We start from the raw sequence: 21,779 nt of genomic DNA, 5'->3' as shown, positions 1-21,779 counted from the left end.
AATGGTTTGTCCTCGGGGTTTCGCCTGCTAAATAAGTTCTGTTATACTCACAGACATGATTCAAACAGTTTTAGAAACTTCAGAGTGTTTTCTATCCACATGTACTAATCATATGCATATCTTATCTTCTGGGGATGAGTAGCAGGCAGTTGAATTTGGGCATGCATTTCATCTGGACGTGAAAATACTGCCCCCTGTCACCAAGAAGTTAATGAGTAAGCTAGGACGGATGTCGTCAATATGACTATTTGCTCAGCAGTTTTGAAATGTACAGCTACAGAATTCAGAACATGGGCTGTTCTTACAATATTCTCCCTGTACACCAAGTCAGAACCGTAGGATAAATAAACGGGGCAAATAAGCAGACAATGAAAGCTCTATATTCGATGGTTACATTTCTCTAAAACAGGATACGAGGACTACATGAAATATGTTTAGCATGTACTAGAAAGAGGCTCGAGTTCCCGACTTGCAATTCCGGAGTTGGATGACCATTCAAAACATATTTTCCCAGTCGGAGCTCATTTTTTTCCGAGTTCCCAGTTGTCTTGAACTCCCTGTAGTCAGATATCCCAACTCCGAGCTTCCAGTTGTTTTGAGCGCGGCTTGACAGCATGGCCAATGTTTAATGTCTATCCTTTTAAGCTTGGAAAAGAGACCCTTTCACATCTCACTATTTTATGTAGCCTAATGTTTGACTACTAGATTGATTATTTTTTATTTCCTGTTATTGATTGACCAGTAAAAAAAGCATTTTGAATGCTGTGGATATGTTTTTATATTGTCAGATATGTAATGCTGTGTATATCATAATAAAATCGGTCTATTTTTGTCTGGTCATTGTTACATCTCTGATGTTGATCTGATATTTCACTTCCTTACCAAAATGTCTGACTGCATACAAATAATTTCCACAAGGTTTTATCAATACAAATGTGGAACAAATTATTTCCCTTATTTTAATCTCCTGTTAAGTTCTACAATTTCCAGCATGTTAGTCTCCAGGAGACACTGACAGCAAGAGGAAACAGAAGGAAATAAAGCATCACATTTTGCGTTAAAGAGGTAGTACCTCATCTCTATTTTCAGTCAACATACTGTACACATCTCTCTTCAGACATGTCTGTCCTCTTTCTGCTCACTGATACACTCATTATATTGGTAAAAGGGCGGTGTTGAGCAATGACTCAAAACACACATACCACCTCCTTGTCTAGCAACTGTAGGTGCACGCTCGCAGCATGTGTAGAATCTATTAGGTCCACTAGTATTATTCTATACATTTCTGGCTGTGTATATCTCTTGATCCATTCAAACCTCAGATTTGTCAAACAACCACTAATATATGGAAATGAATGATTCGGACTGATTTCATTTAAGGGACAGTTAAAGATTTAATTGTGTGCTGTAAGTCATTTAAATAACAAGAATACAGGTACTCTCAGCAAATGAGCTGTAATTTTTAATAGATTGTTAATTATTACCATAACTACAGCAGGAAAAGAAAAGTGAGGAACAAACTAACATAACTTAATACAAGACAGCATGAACAGTCGAGACATGGCACAACTTGCAGGTAGAGACATACTTGACGAAGCAGACGGAATTCCAATGTTCTTGTTATAAAAAGCACCCTGTATTTTGCGTTGACCCTTGACCATGTTTGTGAAGATACACATCATGCATACATGCGCACACACACACACACAGGCTATTTGTCTGTCATAACAGAAGACAGCAGTCCTTGAACTGGGTTTTTCAGTACGTTCTAATACGCCAGTCGCTGATGTCTTCTAAATACACTGTAGTATTATTTTAGTACCCAATGCAACGGTCAGAGATATTTGATTGTTTTCCAATATTTTAATTGCAATTAAGAGGGACAAAAAAAGGAATTAAGGTGCCATAAATTAGCCATTATCAAAATCAAGATTCATTTTCACATTAACCTTGACAAACAGAATGTTCAAAAGATGTCCCCTGGCTTAGTTTGGCCACGTTAATGATCAACATTGCCAAACAACTTTTGGCAACACCTATATTAGGTCATAAACAGGCTGTCCTATTTGAAAATGGCAGTGATTGTTAGGAGCCAGAGTTCGCTGGGATAAATAGACATTTAAATTTAGTACATTTTATGCTTTAATTCTAGATTTAAAGTGCTGATCAGTCAATGTAAGCTAATTAAATTCACTTATGGTGACTCAGGAGAGAGAAACATTAACAGTCTCAGAAAGGAGCAGCCTAACCTGGTCAAAGAGGCCAAGAATTCCTTTCCATATGAATTTAACAATTCTCCTCTGGAGGTGAAAAGGACATGAAACAGTCCTAAGTTTCAGTTAAATCCTGCATTGATGTCAATAGGAGACTTGTAACATGAACATTTGCATATTTCTGGTTAAAATACTGCCCTGCATGAATCTCTCATTCTAAAGCATTACTACAGTAAAAAAAGTGAACACTGCCAAAGCGCCTATTCTGTGCAATGAGAAAAAAAGACTGCCCAGAACTTTTAAAAACAAAATCTTAAAAAGAAAAGGTATGCAAATATGGGGCATTCATTTGAGCATTGAGATGGTAAGTAGAGGTAGCATGTAAAGCATAAACTGTCATTATAAACTGGTTGATTTAACAGAAAATGAAAAGATAAGGGGAAAAAGTATAGCCTCTGCACAGTGTTGGTAACCACCACATCCTGAGGACCCCCCCCCCCCCACCCCCAAAAAAAGAGTCCAGTATTAACAGAGTCCAAAGTCTTGAGACCGTACCTTGAGGCACAACAAACACACTAGGCCTCGGTGGGAGAGGGATGCATGTTCTCATGATTTGAACCTTGAACACAAATAAATTCCATCCATCTGTCCAGCCAATGACCTGGGATTTCTAATTAGTGTAATTCGGTTAAAATGGGAAACAACCCCTCCATAATCCAAAATGAAAACATTTCTTTTACATGGGCTTACAAAAGCCTCCCCATGATATTTGGTTTCATCTAAACTAGAATTGGAGCAGAAAACCCCATCTTTCCACACTGTTTTCACATCTAGAAGGCAACCATTCTAAAGCGTTCCAAGTCTTTCCCATTTGTTTTACATGGGCTTACAAAAGCCTCCCCATGATATTTGGTTTCATCTAAACTAGAATTGGAGCAGAAAACCCCATCTTTCCACACTGTTTTCACATCTAGAAGGCAACCATTCTAAAGCGTTCCAAGTCTTTCCCATTTGTTTTCGGTCAAAATACAAATTGAGGCATCTATGATACCTTACAGTTCAAATGTGAACATTTGGAATTCCTGTCTTCCATGACAGGCTAAGAGAGGAGGGGCCATCTCTCTCCAGTATCCTGTGATTCCAAAGATGGGGTGGGAATGCAGAGGTGGTGACTGATTATACCACATGATGTCCTCTACAAGCCTGTCTCTGAAAATGGAAATTGAGGGAGAAATGTAGCAGTCACTCTTGTGGACACGTTTCCCGTCAAAAGGCTTGTTCCCCCATTGTTCAACCATCCTGTAATCTCCCGAATGACAGCATCCCTGTAAGGGGCTCAGTGTGGTCTGTCTGTTGTGCTGCTGTACTGTGTTCCCTCTACGGCACAAGCTGCTCACATCAAAGGAATCCTGCAACATGAATCTAAGATAGCAGAGGGAGCAGTTCCTCCAGGGCACTGTTTCATGAGGCAGCAGCCAGGAGAGGGTGTAGCGCTCAGTCATGACTTAACTGAACAGGCCCATCCTTGGACTGATCATAGAACACAACTCCATTTGAATCTAGAGGGAGGGAAGTAGGACACGTCAGATTTGCTCAGCCAAGACATACTATACCAATATAAAAGACAAGGCTTTTCAGGTTCTCTACAATTATATGGCAGGAATTACTAACTCACCTTGTTTTTGTAAATTCTGAATATATTCAATTTCTGTAAAAATATAAAACATATTTAGTAGTGTGAGAGATTCATAATTATTACATGCACTGTTCTCTTTCTGTTCTAAGGACCAGCCATAGCAGGTCAATTATTTAACTTTGTGAATGAATGTTGAATGGAACAGCTACCTACCTTTAGTGTGATAAATAACAGCAGCTTTTAGATCGAATGCCCCCCAGCAAGATCCTGGGTCGCAACCCTTGGGGTGGCAGGGCTCCTTGGCCAGGACAGACACAGGTTGAGCAGGGGAGGCAAGAGGCAGCTCAGTACCAGGGTGCTTAAAAGAGGACATTATGGCACCTCTACTCCCAGCCTCACCCCTCAAAGGGTCTGGGCAAGGGGCTTGGCCTCCCAGCCCAGCACCAGGGCCAGGAGCCAAGGGAGGGCCTGATTTACCAACACTGCTAAGGGCTTGGGAGATAGTGAGTCTGTCCTGTTCGTATGCCTTTGGGAAGAGGGGATTGTCGGGTCTCAGAGTGGAGGTAGCAGAGACTTGTAGAGGCAAGGCTGCAGGGCCACCTCCCTGAAAGGTGATCTCCACGATCTGGCCTTTCCGGGCTGGCTGCCCCACTAATGCCGGCCCCACCCCAGGCCCTCCACTGGGCTCGTTGATGAATGACAGCCCCCACTGGTTCTGGAAAATGTCCACCAGAGATTTGGGATTTGTCTTAGTGGCAGGTGAGTCCACTTGGCAGGCGCTGGAGAGGGCAGGTTGCATATTTGAAGTCCCCAGGGGATAAACAAGGAGGCTGGCCTTTCTCAGTTCTCTAGTAATCATGGAGGGGGTGCCTGACATATCAGTGCCGTTGCTGGACAAGGATGCTTCGTTCTCCCACTTGCTAGCAGGGGAGACAGGCATTGGGGCAGTGCAAACAGTAGAGGTAAAAAGGGGCACAGGGAGAGGGCAGCTACTCCCCTCTCCAGATAGGGGTCCATTGGTGAAGCTAGGGGAGGTGATGGTTTTGACAGCAGACATGGGGACTTGGGAGAGTCTGGTGGGCACCTGGGACTGGGGAGGTAAGGAATCACCTGCAGCTTGGACTGCTGCTTTGTTTAGATTCTCTTTCACTTTACTTGCATAACTAATCTTGGGCACTGTCTTAGCACTACTATTGTCCACAGGAAAGACAGGGGGTGGTTTAAAGAGGGTCCATGAGTCCTCTTTTTTGGAGGTAAGCTTGGTTTTGCCCAGCCTGTCTTCGAGCTTTTTAACAGAGCATGCTGCAGCCTTTTCCTCAGAGGTCCTACACTGTAGTTCACCAACCTGATCCACAGGGGCCTGTGCCACAGGTGGGACACCTTTGATGGAGGTGGGAGACAGAGAGCCTGCAGCTGTTTTGGCAGCCTCTGGAATATGAGGCTCCATCTCATGTTTGTTAGGGACCATAACTGCCTGTATAACAGCCTTCTCCTGCCCAGCAGTCACACTCTCCTCAGCCATTGCACTCCTCTGAGCCCAGCGTTTCTTGGGAGTGATGTATCCACTCTCAGAACCACTGCCACCACTGTCTGGTCCAGTCTTGCTGGGGTAGCCGTTAGCATACAGACCGGGGTTGAGGAGCACAACGCCATTTGGTAAAGCAATGGACTTGCTCTTGCTATCACGTGTTTTCAACTCTGAAGGAGTGTCATTTTTGCAGTTCATACTGTTCTTAAAATGGCTATTACGACTGCCTTTTGAGTGAATGGCGAGGAGCTTCCCAGGAGGTTTTGGTTTCAAGTTAGAAGTTTCATGTTGCCTGCTGCTCGAGTAATGAAGGGCAGACACAGGAATAGGGGCAGAAGGGGTGTCCTCTCGCTCCACTAGGGTTCCATTTATTTTTCCATTACCTGATGACATGACAAGAAAACAACTACAATCACACACACTGTACTTGCATAGAGTAGGCCTAGATTTGTTTAACTAGCTTCACCCAACTGAATACACGCCTGTTTTTTTTGGTCCATAACGATACAGGCTATCCAATGAAGTCATATGGATACACTCTGATGTGCCTGCCATATTTCCTGCAGACAATGCAAAATCTGATATTGAAATAGTGTTAATTTTAAATATTAAATGTGAATACATTCGAAAGAGACAGTAAGGCCCTCTCACATGACTAGATACATGTCATTGCCAATGCTAGCCTGCAGATCCGACCCACTTGCTTACAGCTGTACTAGGGTCGGACAACATTTCTGTGTATAATTAGACACCAAGGAGTCGGCACAAGATATGGCTCAGAAAACATACCTTAATTCAGGATGAAAAATGCCTTGTACTCTAAATTGTACCATTATCCCAACTGTTACGCTAACAAGATTAAATGACTGCAAAAAACTAACAGCCGTTAAACCTTCTCTGTGTAATAGTTAGGATAATGGTAGAACTAAGTAAAACGCATTTCTCATCCCTGGATTGAGGTACGTTTCTGAGCCATATCCTGTGCCGACTCCTTGGGGGTCTTAATATACAGAGGAATACTTTCTGACCCTAGTACAGCTCTGTAAGCAGGTAGGTCAAATCTGCTGGCTATGCCAATGCCAGAGTAGACTCGAGTTAGTGACACGAGCAACAGGCCCAAAAATAACGATAGAGTTTCGCTAGCTAACGATTACTATTTGTGTCAATACTCAAGACCATAACTATTACAATTACAGAAATAAACTATTTCTGGCGGACCGTGGGGGGGGGGGGAGTATACGCTGTGTGCCGTAACTAAGTTAATAATTAACTAACAAACGTTCAGCGGAACATTCCAGAGAAGCCGGTTCGTGTTGAGATAGCTACATTCACAAAGGATAACGTTTGCAAAAGTGCCACTCAGCTGACTAACGTTAGTTTCACGTAATTACATCGGACTTGTTGGCTGGTGCACTTCTTAAAATAATTTCTGGCTGGCACTACTGCTAACTGACTAGCTAGTTAACTAGCTGGCTGGTTATTAGCCAGTGAACAAGGTCAATGTCCCGCGAATCATGTCGCGTTAGCTAGCTAACGGCTAGCCAACGTTCACTAACCGTACCAATCTTTAGCTACTGTTAGCTAACTAACCACGAACAAGACACTCCCTAACAACGCTCTCTAAAAAGCCCCTAATTAGCCAACGAGTTAGCTCATGTTTGATATGATAGCTAGCTAGTAACCTAGCAGCAAGCTGGCTAGTGAATGCTCAAAAGTTTGTTGCTAATAGATTATGGAGGGACATTCGGACCCGTTTTCTCCGTCTGCGCTTCCTCGTACTGGTGTTGATCATCTTCTACCCATGCGTTCGGGGGACCGGGGCGACTCTCGTCTACATGCTTCAAACATCCCTCAGACATCCGTCCATCGCGCCGGTCATCCATTGAAGTGTAATGCAAATACACGAAGGCTGCCTCCCCTAGTAAGCTAACTAGCTAGCCAGTGGCATAGAGGAAACATTCGGCCTGCCCAATCAACGCCCATGACTTCATTTCGTGAATGTCGTTGGGCTTGTTCGAGTCGATCAATTTTCTCAAGTCAGTCACCATCATAGGCCACGGTCTTTCAGTGTGTTGCATTAGGTTTAAGTATATGACTTGCGCCTACATGTTTTTTACAAAAATCATGTGATCAAATGTCATGTCGTTTCAAATGTCACGTTTTAAACACATACCCTTGCCTTATGCCCTTGGGGGAATCCCCACGGCCATCTTTGTCGTTGGTCTTTGGTCCAAATGATTAGCCAAGAAAGGGAAACGTAAGCCCCACAGCCCTAGTTTTTGGTAGAGTTTGAGTGTTCAATTATGTTCACTCCAGAGCCTGAAACGCCCAATTTTTATTTAAGTAGGCAAGTGTTAGAGTTGCGTTTTTCAAATCCGGTATCAGGAGGAATAAAAGACAGAATCTGTCGTTAATTATCTTTAATTAAATTCAAGCAATAAATGGTAAATGCAATTTTCGTATATACAGGCTCTCTGTCCCACCTCGCAGGATGTAACGGATGTGAAACGGCTGGCTTAGTTAGCGGTGTGCGCTAAATAGCGTTTCAATCGGTTACGTCACTTGCTCTGAGACCTTGAAGTAGTAGTTTCTTGCTCTCGGTTACGTCACGATGGGCTCTGAGACCTTGATAGTGCAGTAGTTCCCCTTGCTCTGCAAAGGGACGGTTTAAAATTATACTGTTACATTGGTGTGGACCCGGATTACTGGGGTAAGGAAGGATGAGTGTAACGGATGTGAAATGGTTGACTGTTGTTGATATGTGCAGAGGGTCCCTGGTTCGCGCCCGGGTATGGGCGAGGGGACGGTTTAAAATTATACTGTTACAAGGGCAAACAGAGAATTGACAGGATGTACGTAAACAGTTGTTCTTATACTGTGACATTGCCAGCAGCATACCACCCTGCATACCACTGCTGGCTTGCTTCTGAAGCTAAGCAGGGTTGGTCCAGGATGGGAGACCAGATGCTGCTGGAAGTGGTGTTGGAGGGCCAGTAGGAGGCACTCTTTCCTCTGGTCTAAAAAAATATCCCAATATCCCAGGGCAGTGATTGGGGACACTGCCCTGTGTAGGGTGCCGTCTTTCGGATGGGACGTTAAACGGGTGTCCTGACTCTCTGAGGTCATTAAAGATCCCATGGCACTTATGTAAGAGGGTGTTAACCCTGGTGTCCTGGCTAAATTCCCAATCTGGCCCTCAAACAATCACGGTCACTTAATAAATCCCAGTTTACAATTGGCTCATTCATCCCTCTCCCCTGTAACTATTCCCCAGGTTGTTGCTGCAAATGAGAATGTGTTCTCAGTCAACTTACCTGGTAAAATAACAGATAAATAACAAAATATAGTTCCAACCTGTCTGTTGGCCTATCACAGAGGCTGGGTGTGGTTTAGACTTGCCCAGCCTATCTCAGGCTGGTCCCCCACCTGTTGGCGCTTCTTGGAGTCCACCCTCTGTCGATGTATAGATTCACTGTTCTGGTATCACACCCTAGTTACTGCAACTACTCAGTTCCCGTTATTGTGTTATTCAGTGTTTTCTAATTCAATCAAACCTTGTGATGAGCTCCCCCTGTACCTGATTAACCACAAATGTGTAAGATACAGCAGCATCTGCTGGGCTGTTATCTACAGTTTTGCAACATGCAGCAGTCTCAGCATGTTGCTCGGTCCACACACACACACACACACACACACACACACACACACACACACACACACACACACACACACACACAGAGACAACTGCTTTTCAAACAATTCAATCTTACGTGATATAGTAGTGGGTTATAAAACATGGACATAAATCCTCACACAAGTCAGTTAAGAAAAAAAATCATATTTATAATGGCGGACTACACCAGCCTAACACAGACGATGCTGGGCCAATTGTGTACCATCCTATGGGACTTGCAAGCACAGCTGGAAACAAACCAGGGTCTGTAGGGATGCCTCTAACACTGAGATGCAGTGCCTTAGACCGCTGCGCCACAATTAAATTCGCAATGATTGTACATCCACGAAGAAAAGTCCACAAAACCTCAAATAAACATTGATATGAAGAAGTCAACATACAAGTGTAAGTAAAAACAATGGTGCTACTAATGCACATAACGGCTCGTAAAAGTAATTATGTTTTTGTTTGGTTTGCCTTTGAAAATTTTAGCTTGCACAACTTTCCCTGACACCACACTTATACATTGTAATTTTCAATTTACCTGATATGGTCGGATAGCTAATATTCGATGTCTGCGAATGCGTTGTCTTCTAGCCAAGATATGAAATGCAATCATAATTGACTGTAGCACACACAACTACCATGGGTTCCATTATGACTGAAAACACAACCATGGGACGGACAAGTGACACATTTCCAGGCAAGAAGGCATTTAAAAAAATAATTAATTCTTCCCTCTCCCTGCAAGTGTCAACTTGTCAGACGTCATCAGAAGTATCCACTTAATTTGAGGGCTGAGGGGAGAGGGTGTGTCTTTTTACATTTTTGGAAGCCCTTGAATGCAAGTTTCTCTATCCCAACTTCATCCTATCATACTGCTAATACATGGAGCATTCCACCGGTCACATATATACCATAGTTTCCGGGGTTCAACTCACAAGTCCTACTTTCTTTCCAGGACACGGCACATGTTTGACGGCCTCAGGAACTATGCCTCTTCTGACCTCAGTATTGCGAAGAGGGGAGGAGAGTAAATGTGGTAAGTGGATTGTCTGGATATTACGTACCCAGAATAATGTAATAAATCTAACCTACCAGTAGGTGGGGGAAAATACACTGAAACAACGCAATAGTGTAAAGCTGCCGCCATCTTTCAAAAACAGTTAGAGCAAAGATTTTTTATAACTAAACCAAGATAGATCACAGTCTGTCATTTTAAATGGAAACAAATTAGTCATAGTGGGAAGAACAAGCAAGGAGGTGGGCAGAGGCAAGCACGAGCTAGCGAGATCCTTTTGTCACGTTCTAGCCGGCGTTTGCAAATTTCCGTTTGGGGACGACCTGCACTCTGAAGTGCAGGTGTGTAATAATTAAATTCGCCTTTGCACTCCTTCTAAACAAAGCAAAGGGTAAAGTCTACAAAACTTAGTCCATTATGTTCATGACATATTGTAGTTTTGGGAACAGAAGACTGTATTGAGATAAAATGCTTAATCGATGAGAAATTTAACAGAATCTCGGCCAAAATCAATATCGTTCCATCTTCTCCCTCTGCGGCCACTGGGATTCCTCTCACTACCATAATTGGCATTTCTACATCTGGTGAAATATCTGTCTCATTGTTCTATCTGGTGTTATAGGGTGACAAGAATGTGGGAGATTAACCTATACACTACCCATAGCTCAACATGATTTTCCTGATTTTAGCAGAGGCAGAAACCGGGGCATGGACTGGCAAGCTGTTCCACCATGAAGGGGCTCTGAACAGGAAAATAATAATAATAATAATAATATAATATATAGGAAAAGACCCTGCCCTCCAGCTGTGCTTTTAGATGTTCTCAGGATGACTTAGGTCAAAGTGTGGTGATTAAAGCATGCATGTTGGTTTATATTGTTTGAGCATGTCCTTGAGTACTGTTACGTGGGAGCTAAATAAATGTAGGTTATGCAGTTTGCAAATCTCACTTTTATGAGAATTAGTATAAATCATGTTTTTTAAAGACTCATATTTTAGAATGTTGTTATATTAGTTATTTTTATTTCCACAAATAAAATACATTATATATATATATATATATGTTTTTTATGTACTTTTTCTCCCCAATTTCATGGTATCCAATTGTTAGTAGCTACTATCTTGTCTCATCGCTACAACTCCTGTATGGGCTCGGGAGAGACGATCGTTGAAAGTCATGTGTCCTCCGATACACAACCCAACCCAGCTGCACTGTTTCTTAACACAGTGCGCATCCAACCCGGAAGCCAGCACCAATGTGTTGGAGGAAACACTGTGCACCTGGCAACCTTTGTTAACAACCATTCACACCAATAATCTGCATTTTATATGTAAATCCTTTTAAGTTTAATTTTAGTTTAATTTTGCAATAAATTCCATCCTTTTTCTATTCACAGGTGTCTGTTTTAATACTTTGAATTCATCCGCACTTTTTAAATGCATACAAAATGTGAATTCTCTCTGAATTTAACACTCACCCAAATTATTGTTAAGACTGACCCTTTAAATTTCCTTAGCTGATGATACTCTTCACATTGTAAATGTTAATATTTACTTTATGTACATTGCACAAATGATGGAAGTTTTTCTTCACATTTATCTAGGAAGCTCAAGCTATAGATAGCCAATAGTCTACCGTGGCCTTACAAAAATTGTATCTCAAAAGTATAGTATACTATCCTACTATAAAACATTCAGTGGCCGATGTTTCTGCTCATGCTAGTACTCCATGCATCAGGAGAGAGTGCTCTGAAATGCATTAGTGATGAATGGATCATTGTCCCAGACTTGCAGAGCTTGCGGCCGAGATAGCCTTCTCTTCTGAGAACCTTTAAATGATGAAGAGTTGAGCAGTACAGATATGGACTGTAGTCAGGCGTCAGCAAAGCTTGTCCACATACAGATATGGAGTCCCACCTCAGGAAAGTTAGTCCACATACAGATATGGAGTCACACCTCAGGAAAGCTAGTCCACATACAGATATGGAGTTCCACCTCAGGAAAGCTAGTCCACATACAGATATGGAGTCACACCTCAGCAAAGCTAGTCCACATACAGATATGGAGTCCCACCTCAGGAAAGTTAGTCCACATACAGATATGGAGTCACACCTCAGCAAAGCTTGTCCACATACAGATATGGAGTCCCACCTCAGGAAAGTTAGTCCACATACAGATATGGAGTCCCACCTCAGGAAAGTTAGTCCACATACAGATATGGAGTCACACCTCAGGAAAGCTAGTCCACATACAGATATGGAGTTCCACCTCAGGAAAGCTAGTCCACATACAGATATGGAGTCACACCTCAGCAAAGCTAGTCCACATACAGATATGGAGTCCCACCTCAGGAAAGTTAGTCCACATACAGATATGGAGTCACACCTCAGGAATGCTAGTCCACAATCAGATATGGAGTCACACCTCAGCAAAGCTAGTCCACATACAGATATGGAGTCACACCTCAGGAAAGCTAGTCCACATACAGATATGGAGTCACACCTCAGGAAAGCTAGTCCACATACAGATATGGAGTCACACCTCAGCAAAGCTAGTCCACATACAGATATGGAGTCACACCTCAGCAAAGCTAGTCCACATACAGATATGGAGTCACACCTCAGCAAATATTTTCCACATACAGCCTGCTCTTAATGAGCATCCACCATTTCCCCACTTTCCATAAAAAATCATTTTCAGTGTGGCACTGTGACTGACTTGTCTAATAAATGGGCGACAGGGGAGCTTCTGATTTTCCAGTGTGATAGATTTTGTCATAATTTATATCTAATTTCCTCTCCTGTGAAATCTCTTAAGAAAGCCAACTTCTAAAAACAGACTCGGGCGGAAATGACCTGCTGCTTTAAATAGACCTGCCTTCCACAGAGGGAGACAGAGAGAAGACAGGGAAACGGTGAAACTCTGCCATTGTACCCCATTAACTCTGAAAGTAATGTTGGTACTATTCTTCATAGCAATGCACATATTTTACTTTGTAGTATATAGGATTGTATAATGTCATACCTTGTTTATTGATATATAGGTCTGCGATCGGCAAGTAGCCTAGCGGTTAACAAGAGCATTGGCTTTCGGTTACTGGTTTGAATCCCCTGGCTGACTAGGTGAAAAATATTGCTCATTGCTCCTGTAAGTCGCTAAATGTAAGTGTTAAATGACATAAATGGTTTTTAATTTGACCAGTTTTGTTGCAGGAGTAAAAAAAAGAGAATTTCTAATGGAAATTTGTTTTGATAGGCTACACCCACACTATATCTTCCTGTAGCCTATGTCTGTAAGAGTTGTCGTCGGTGGAAGAAGGAGAGGACCAAAGTGTTAGTGTTCATCTTTTTAATAAACAACTGAACACATAAAAAAAAAACCAAAGTGACAACCGAAACAGTTCTGATGCAGAAACACAAAGACTGAAAATAACAACCCACAAAACACAATGGAAAACAGGCTACCTAAATATGGTTCTCAATCAGGGACAACGATAGACAGCTGCCTCTGATTGAGAACCATATCAGGCCAAACACAGAAATAGAAAATCATAGAAAAACTAACATAGACAACCCACCCAACTCACAACCTCACCATACTAAAACAAAATAAAAAACAAAGGAACTAAGGTCAGAACGTGACAACGTCAGCATTTCGGATACACTTATATGTCATAGTGGAGACCAATATCTTTTCTGTGTTATTAAGCTACAGTTGAAGTCGAAGGTTTACATACACCTTAGCCAAGTACATTTAAAATCAGTATTTCACAATTCCTGACATTTAATCATAATAAAAAATCCATGTCTTAGTTCAGTTAGGATCATCACTTTATTTTAAGAATGTGAAATGTCAGAATAATAGTAGAGAGAATGATTTATTTCAGCTTTTATTTATTTCGTCACATTCCCAGCGGGTCAGAATTTTACATACACTTAATTAGTATTTGGTAGCATTGCCTTTAAATTGTTTAACTTGGGTCAACCGTTTCGGGTAGCCTTCCACAAGCTTCCCACAATAAGTTGGGTGCATTTTGGCCCATTCCTCCTGAAAGAGCTGGTGTAACTGAGTCAGGTTTGTAGGCCTCCATGCTCGCACATGCTTTTTCAGTTGTGCCCACAAATCTTCTGTAGGATTGAGGTCAGGGCTTTGTGTTGGCCACTCCAATACCTTGACTGTGTTGTCCTTAAGCCAAAACTTTGGAAGTAGGCTTAGGGTCATTGTCCTTTTGGAAGATCCATTTGCAATCAAGCTTTAACTTCCTGACTGATTTCTTGAGGTGTTGCTTCAATATATACCCGTCATTTTCCTTCCTCATGTGCTGAAGTGGTCGGTCCCTCCTGCAGCAAAGCACCCCACAACATGATGCTGCCACCCCCGTGCTTCACGGTTGGGATAGTGTTCTTCGGCTTGCAAGTGCCCCCCTTTTTCCTCCAAACATAACGATGGTCATTATGGCCAAACAGTTATATTTTTGCTTCATCAGACCAGAAGACATTTCTCCAAAAAGTGCGATCTTTGTCCCCATGTGCAGTTGCAAACTGTAGTCTGGCTTTTTTTATGGCGGTTTTGGAGCAGTGGCTTCTTCCTTGCTGAGCGGCCTTTCAGGTTATGTCGATATAGGACTCATTATACTGTGGATATAGATACTTTTGTACCTGTTTCCTCCAGCATCTTCACAAAGTCCTTTGCTGTTGTTCTGGGATTGATTTGCACTTTTCGCACCATGGTACGTTCATCTCTAGGAGACAGAACGCGTCTCCTTTCTGAGTGGTATGACAGCTGTGTGGTCCCATGGTGTTTATACTTGCGTATTATTGTTTGTACAGATGAACGAGGTACCTGCAGACTTTAGGAAATTGCTCCCAAGTATGAACCAGACTTGTGGAGGTCTAAAAATAAGAATTCTGAGGTCTTGGATGATTTCTTATGATTTCCCCATGATGTTAAGGGAAGAGTCACTGAGTTTGAAGGTAGGCCTTGAAATACATCCACAGGTACACCTCCAATTGACTCAAATTATGCCAATTAGCCTGTCAGAAGCTTCTAAAGCCATGACATAATTTTCTGGAATTTTCCAAGCTGTTTAAAGGCACAGTCAACTTAGTGTATGTAAACTTCTGACCCACTGGAATTGTGATACAGTAAACAATTGTTGGGAAAATGACTTGTGTCATGCACAAAATTAGACATTCTAACCGACTTGCCAAAACTATAGTTTGTTAACAAGAAATTTGTGGAGTGGTTGAAAAACAAGTTTTAATGACTCCAACCTAAGTGTATGTAAACTTCTGACTTCAACTGTATAGAAAACGATGATTGTTGATGGGTATTGCGGCATTTCAGATACATTTTTGTACATTTGAATGTCGCAGTAGTAGGACCTACAGTAGTGGGACATTTAGTCTGTCTGGTGCTTTCGCATTTGAGCGAGTGAGAGAATTTATATGTAAATCAAGAGGCTCATTTGAATTTCGGCACAGAAATTCTTAGCAACAACTGAGCGATCAAATTAAGATACGGCATCTGTACAATTCCTTTTTATTAGAAAGTGCAGTATATCAATTTTCACAATTATAACATTTTTGGCAGAACTATGTGTGGTAAGTCTAAATGAGAGCAGCATTACCTAATGCCGAAAGACAGCACTAATATAACTGAAAGTTGATTTATTGATTTATTGGAGTGGTCAACAATGAGGCATATTTGTGTCTCCTTTTGCCATCCTCACCAATATTTCATTTTTATCATGATGTGTGTGCTGCTGACCATCTGTTTTCTGCTCCAATTACAAACTCTCCCAGGCACATTCCCCCCAGCATTCCTGTGCTGTGAACCCCAACCCCTCCGCTCCTGTGCCTCCTGCAGCACTGTCTGTCAATGTTGAAAACTAATTGGGTGGTTGCTCCCCATTAGAGTCCTCATAGTTGGGTCATTCAGCTCTGCTGTAGAGGCCAGAGGACATCCCCACAGTAAAAATAAAGCTGGAGACTGATTTTCAATAATTATGTTACACTTTTCTCATGTGAGTTCAGGTTTAGAAAATCAAAGAATTCTATATATTAATTGGGCCCAGCCAGACATAGAGGCCCTGTATTGAGGTGAAAGATACTGAACAACTGAGCTTCATTTGCAATAGGCCTATTGACACTCAAGCCACGTAAACAAACCTAAAACGCGAGTTGCTAACTCTCTGGGTTGCTATCTTCTCAGTTTTTAGATCATTTTCCCAGTGTCCATAAAATTTAGAAAATTAATATTCTGGGTGGAACATCCTTGTAGGGTATTTTTCTGACAGAGGGATTATCCAGTCTTGAGAGCGAGCCTACAGTAAGCCTACACCCCAGACACAGAGAGAGACTATAGTAAACCTACTCCACAGACACAGAGAGAGAGACTATAGTAAACCTACTCCCCAGACACAGAGAGAGAGAGACTATAGTAAACCTACTCCACAGACACAGAGAGAGAGACTATAATAAACCTACTCCACAGACAGAGAGAGAGAGAGACTATAGTAAACCTACTCCCCAGACACAGAGAGAGAGACTATAATAAACCTACTCCACAGACAGAGAGAGAGAGAGAGAGAGAGAGACTATAGTAAACCTACTCCCCAGACACAGAGAGAGACTATAGTAAACCTACTCCACAGACACAGAGAGAGATACTATAGTAAACCTACTCCACAGACACAGAGAGAGATACTATAGTAAACCTACTCCACAGACACAGAGAGAGATACTATAGTAAACCTACTCCACAGACACAGAGAGAGATACTATAGTAAACCGACTCCCCAGGCACAGAAAGAGACTATAGTAAACCTACTCCCCAGACACAGAGAGAGATACTATAGTAAACCTACTCCCCAGACACAGAGAGAGAGACTATAGTAAACCTACTCCCCAGACACAGAGAGAGAGACTATAGTAAACCTACTCCACAGACACAGAGAGAGAGACTATAGTAAACCTACTCCACAGACACAGAAAGAGACTATAGTAAACCTACTCCCCAGACACAGAGAGAGATACTATAGTAAACCTACTCCCCAGACACAGAGAGAGAGACTATAGTAAACCTACTCCACAGACACAGAGAGAGATACTATAGTAAACCTACTCCCCAGACACAGAGAGAGAGACTATAGTAAACCGACTCCCCAGGCACAGAAAGAGACTATAGTAAACCTACTCCCCAGACACAGAGAGAGATACTATAGTAAACCTACTCCCCAGACACAGAGAGAGAGACTATAGTAAACCTACTCCCCAGGCACAGAAAGAGACTATAGTAAACCTACTCCCCAGGCACAGAAAGAGACCATAGTAAACCTACTCCCCAGACACAGAGAGAGAGACTATAGTAAACCTACTCCACAGACACAGAGAGAGAGACTATAGTAAACCTACTCCCCAGACACAGAAAGAGAGAGAGAGAGACTATAGTAAACCTACTCCCCAGACACAGAGAGACTATAGTAAACCTACTCCCAAGACACAGAGAGAGACTATAGTAAACCTACTCCCCAGACACAGAGAGAGAGAGACTATAGTAAACCTACTCCCCAGACACAGAGAGAGACTATAGTAAACCTACTCCCCAGACACAGAGAGAGACTATAGTAAACCTACTCCCAAGACACAGAGAGAGACTATAGTAAACCTACTCCCCAGACACAGAGAGAGACTATAGTAAACCTACTCCCACAGAGAGAGACTATAGTAAACCTACTCCCCAGACACAGAGAGAGAGAGACTATAGTAAACCTACTCCCCAGACACAGAGAGAGAGAGACTATAGTAAACCTACTCCCCAGACACAGAGAGAGAGAGAGACTATAGTAAACCTACTCCCAAGACACAGAGAGAGACTATAGTAAACCTACTCCCCAGACACAGAGAGAGACTATAGTAAACCTACTCCCAAGACACAGAGAGAGACTATAGTAAACCTACTCCCCAGACACAGAGAGAGAGAGACTATAGTAAACCTACTCCCCAGACACAGAGAGAGACTATAGTAAACCTACTCCCCAGACACAAAGAGAGACTATAGTAAACCTACTCCCCAGACACAGAGAGAGAGAGACTATAGTAAACCTACTCCCCAGACACAGAGAGAGACTATAGTAAACCTACTCCCCAGACACAGAGAGAGAGAGACTATAGTAAACCTACTCCCCAGACACAGAGAGAGACTATAGTAAACCTACTCCCCCAGACAGAGAGAGAGAGACTATAGTAAACCTACTCCCCCAGACAGAGAGAGAGAGAGACTATAGTAAACCTACTCCCCAGACACAGAGAGAGACTATAGTACACCTACTCCCCAGACACAGAGAGAGAGAGAGAGAGACTATAGTAAACCTACACCCCAGACACAGAGAGAGAGAGAGACCATAGTAAACCTACACCCCAGACACAGAGAGAGAGAAAGAGACTATAGTAAACCTACTCCCCAGACACAGAGAGAGACCATAGTAAACCTACTCCCCAGACACAGAGAGAGAGACCATAGTAAACCTACTCCACAGACAGAGAGAGAGAGAGACTATAGTAAACCTACTCCCCAGACAGAGAGAGAGACTATAGTAAACCTACTCCCCAGACACAGAGAGAGAGAGAGAGAGACCATAGAAAACCTACTCCACAGACAGAGAGAGAGAGACTATAGTAAATCTACTCCACAGACAGAGAGAGAGAGACTATAGTAAACCTACACCACAGACAGAGAGAGAGAGAGAGACTATAACAAACCTACTCCACAGACAGAGAGAGAGAGAGACTATAGTAAACCTACTCCCCAGACAGAGAGAGAGACTATAGTAAACCTACTCCCCAGACACAGAGAGAGAGAGACCATAGAAAACTTACTCCACAGACAGAGAGAGAGACTATAGTAAATCTACTCCACAGACAGAGAGAGAGACTATAGTAAACCTACCCCACAGACAGAGAGAGAGACTATAGTAAACCTACTCCATAGACAGAGAGAGAGAGAGACTATAGTAAACCTACTCCACAGACAGAGAGGGAGAGAGACTATAATAAACCTACTCCACAGACAGAGAGAGAGCGAGACTATAGTAAACCTACACCACAGACAGAGAGAGAGAGAGACTATAGTAAACCTACTCCCCAGACACAGAGAGAGACTATAGTAAACCTACTCCCCAGACACAGAGAGAGACTATAGTAAACCTACTCCACAGACACAGAGAGAGACCATAGTTATAGCCATGGGAAGTAGTTTGGGGGTAGGGGTGCTGCGATTTGTATTTATTTATTAATAATGTTTTGTCAGGGGGAGTCATGGACAAATTTGTTTTGTATGACTGTCATTTTGACGTGTAATACTGTTAGTAAGAGTATATAATCACAACATGTAGGCTATGAAATAATGAAAGCTTTTTGGGGGCGTATGCATAGATAGCATATAGGCTAGCCTATATGAAGAGACGTAATGAGTTATTGGTTACATCCCATGTCTATCACTGTGCGTAAAAGAGTACGTCCTTTTTGAGAGGATAATGATTGGGTCGCGCTCCTCACGTAATCTCGATTCGCAACTGGAGCTCGTGTTCTCCATTCGGGTTCAATTGTTCCATTCATATTTCACTGCACCTACAAGTCTAGATCTCCACAATGGCGATAGTTTCTAGTGTCACAGGCTTTGACTTTTGTGGTAATTCCTCGGTTGCTATCTGGATCCAACTGATTGGCTGAACAACATAAAGAACGTCAGACTCTTCTTTTGATTGGACATCCTTCCATCACTGACTGTGCTTGTTTCTTCTTAGTTCCGGGCAGCACCATCCGGCTTAAGGGAGTCAACTGGAAGCCTGTTTTCTAAATACAAGGGACTTTTTGATATTTTTAGTTTTTAATTCATATTTTCCTTTAATGGATGTATGTGTGTGCTGCGTAAGGAGATAGTGTGCGGAACAAACTGAACACACTGGATCCAATAGGGAAAATAAGTTGACTGTGCTGTCGGAATAATTTGTTTTTCTCGTTCCAGGAAAAAAAGATAGCTAATTTTACCAACGTGATTTAGATTTCTGGAGTCTGGGGTAACGGGAAATGTGACAACTGAGGGAGGACAACGGTCCATATCCCATTTCTACAAGACGTCGTAAACGGCAACATTGTATAACACCTCTCGTTCGCGTTCTCGCTTTGATTAGGTATATTTGTTCTCACAGTCTACTGCTCCATAATATGGGAATTGTTGTTATATGCGGAACGTTTGAAGTATACCATACTGTTCTTGCAACGCCGAATACAAGTGGCTATCAAGCTAGCAACTGTAGCGTGACCTAAAAGCCGAATAACTTCTGCAAATTGCATGCAGCAAAGGCTGTGGAACATCAGCGGTGGTGGACCAGACAATATGGAAAACTTGAGTACATTTGAAAGATGAATGCTGTGCTATTTCCCATGTGATACATATCGGTTTCGCTTTTCATATCAATTAGGGGAAATTGACTTGAGTTTCGTCAGTGGAGAGGGTGCCGCCACTTCCAACATGAGGGAGATCTAGGGCCGCGGATCATTTATTTATTGTGGGGGGTGCGGGTTATTTTCTGTCGCATTTTTATTTGACATTTTTGACAAGGTGCACTGCATTTACATATGAATTATTGTTACAGTTTGGTAGCCTATCTGCTGTCAGTGCATGCGGAAATAAATTGCATTACAATAAGTAGGTCAGATCCGTGTAATGATGAGGCTGTTAGGTAGAGTGAGGCTGCTCTCAGAATTATAGCTGACATGTTTATTTAATTCCAACCGTTTCAAGAGTTTTTGATTTCTTTTATGCATCGGGTCACAACCAAATGATCAGTTAAACACCATCTGCCCAATCCCATAGCATATCTTTAACTGGGATATTTTCGCGTAAAATAAACGGCCATATTTCCCTCCTTTTCCTTTCTTTTTGATTGTTATTGAGTGAATGGCTCTGTGCGGAACAACGGCAGCCAATGCCGCAAAAATGATGGCTGCATACAACGGTGGCGCCTCGGCAGTTTCTGCCCATCACCCGCACCATCACCACCAACTACCACATCTCCCACCTCCCCATCTCCACCACCATCACCACCCGGGCCAGCATCACTTGCAACACCCTGGCTCTGCCGCCGCTGTTCACCCTGTACAACAGCACGCTTCTACAGCAGCAGCGGCTGCCGCGGTAATGTTGAACCCGAGCCAGCAGCAACCATACTTTCCCTCGCCAGCTCCTGGACAAGCCCCCGGTCCGGCAGCGGCTGCCGCACCTGCCCAAGTTCAAGCTGCGGCTGTCAAAGCTCACCACCACCATCAACACTCACACCACTTACAGCCGCAGCTGGACATAGAGCCCGACAGACCTATCGGCTATGGAGCTTTTGGGGTGGTCTGGTAAGTGTTACAAATATGTTTACCTCTCTGCTGGATTAGTCTAAGAATGTGTGATGCCGTGTGCACGTGTACTGACCTTGTTTAGTAGGCTTCGAAGTTAGATATGAATCAATATGTAGGCCTATGTTGTGATTATGTCAGTAACAGTTAGTTATTCAACATTTTGGTAAATTAATTGGATACAAAGCTCTCTGCTCCAGGGATCTGTCCTGGGGGTAACATCCACAGATTTAACTGATCTGTTTTTAAGATTTGGGATTATGCTTTCATCTGTTTCTGGGCTCTCATCAAGGGGCTCTC

General features: G+C 42.6%; 2 protein-coding genes across 4 annotated transcripts in view; one reads left to right on the top strand and one right to left on the bottom strand.

Annotated features, from left to right (window-relative positions):
• Window positions 1–1,441: 1,441 nt before the first annotated feature.
• LOC124005575 (nuclear fragile X mental retardation-interacting protein 2-like) lies at window positions 1,442–9,733 on the bottom strand. Of its 3 annotated transcripts, none has more exons than XM_046314969.1 (4): window positions 9,595–9,733; window positions 4,063–5,760; window positions 3,889–3,921; window positions 1,442–3,772 (listed from the first exon to the last, which is right to left on the bottom strand). In XM_046314969.1, the coding sequence occupies exons 2-4, from the start codon at window positions 5,573–5,575 to the stop codon at window positions 3,708–3,710; spliced, it is 1,611 nt and encodes a 536-aa protein (XP_046170925.1). In that variant the 5' UTR covers window positions 5,576–5,760; window positions 9,595–9,733; the 3' UTR covers window positions 1,442–3,707. The 3 variants fall into 3 exon arrangements, with proteins under 3 accessions (XP_046170925.1, XP_046170924.1, XP_046170923.1); XM_046314968.1 differs by lacking the exon at window positions 9,595–9,733 and adding an exon at window positions 7,551–7,695; XM_046314967.1 differs by lacking the exon at window positions 9,595–9,733 and adding an exon at window positions 7,128–7,412.
• An 11,261-nt stretch (window positions 9,734–20,994) lies between these two features.
• The window catches only part of LOC124005050 (serine/threonine-protein kinase NLK), a 91,771-nt gene continuing 90,986 nt past the window's right edge, over window positions 20,995–21,779 (top strand). The window contains exon 1 of the mRNA XM_046313919.1: window positions 20,995–21,479. Coding sequence (XP_046169875.1) covers window positions 21,034–21,479 — 446 coding nt within the window. The 5' untranslated portion in view covers window positions 20,995–21,033. The remainder of the gene's footprint in view (window positions 21,480–21,779) is intronic.

Source organism: Oncorhynchus gorbuscha, linkage group LG19 (genome assembly GCF_021184085.1).
Source record: "Oncorhynchus gorbuscha isolate QuinsamMale2020 ecotype Even-year linkage group LG19, OgorEven_v1.0, whole genome shotgun sequence".
NCBI classification, from domain to species: domain Eukaryota; kingdom Metazoa; phylum Chordata; class Actinopteri; order Salmoniformes; family Salmonidae; genus Oncorhynchus; species Oncorhynchus gorbuscha.
This window is presented reverse-complemented; position numbering and strand designations above follow the sequence as displayed.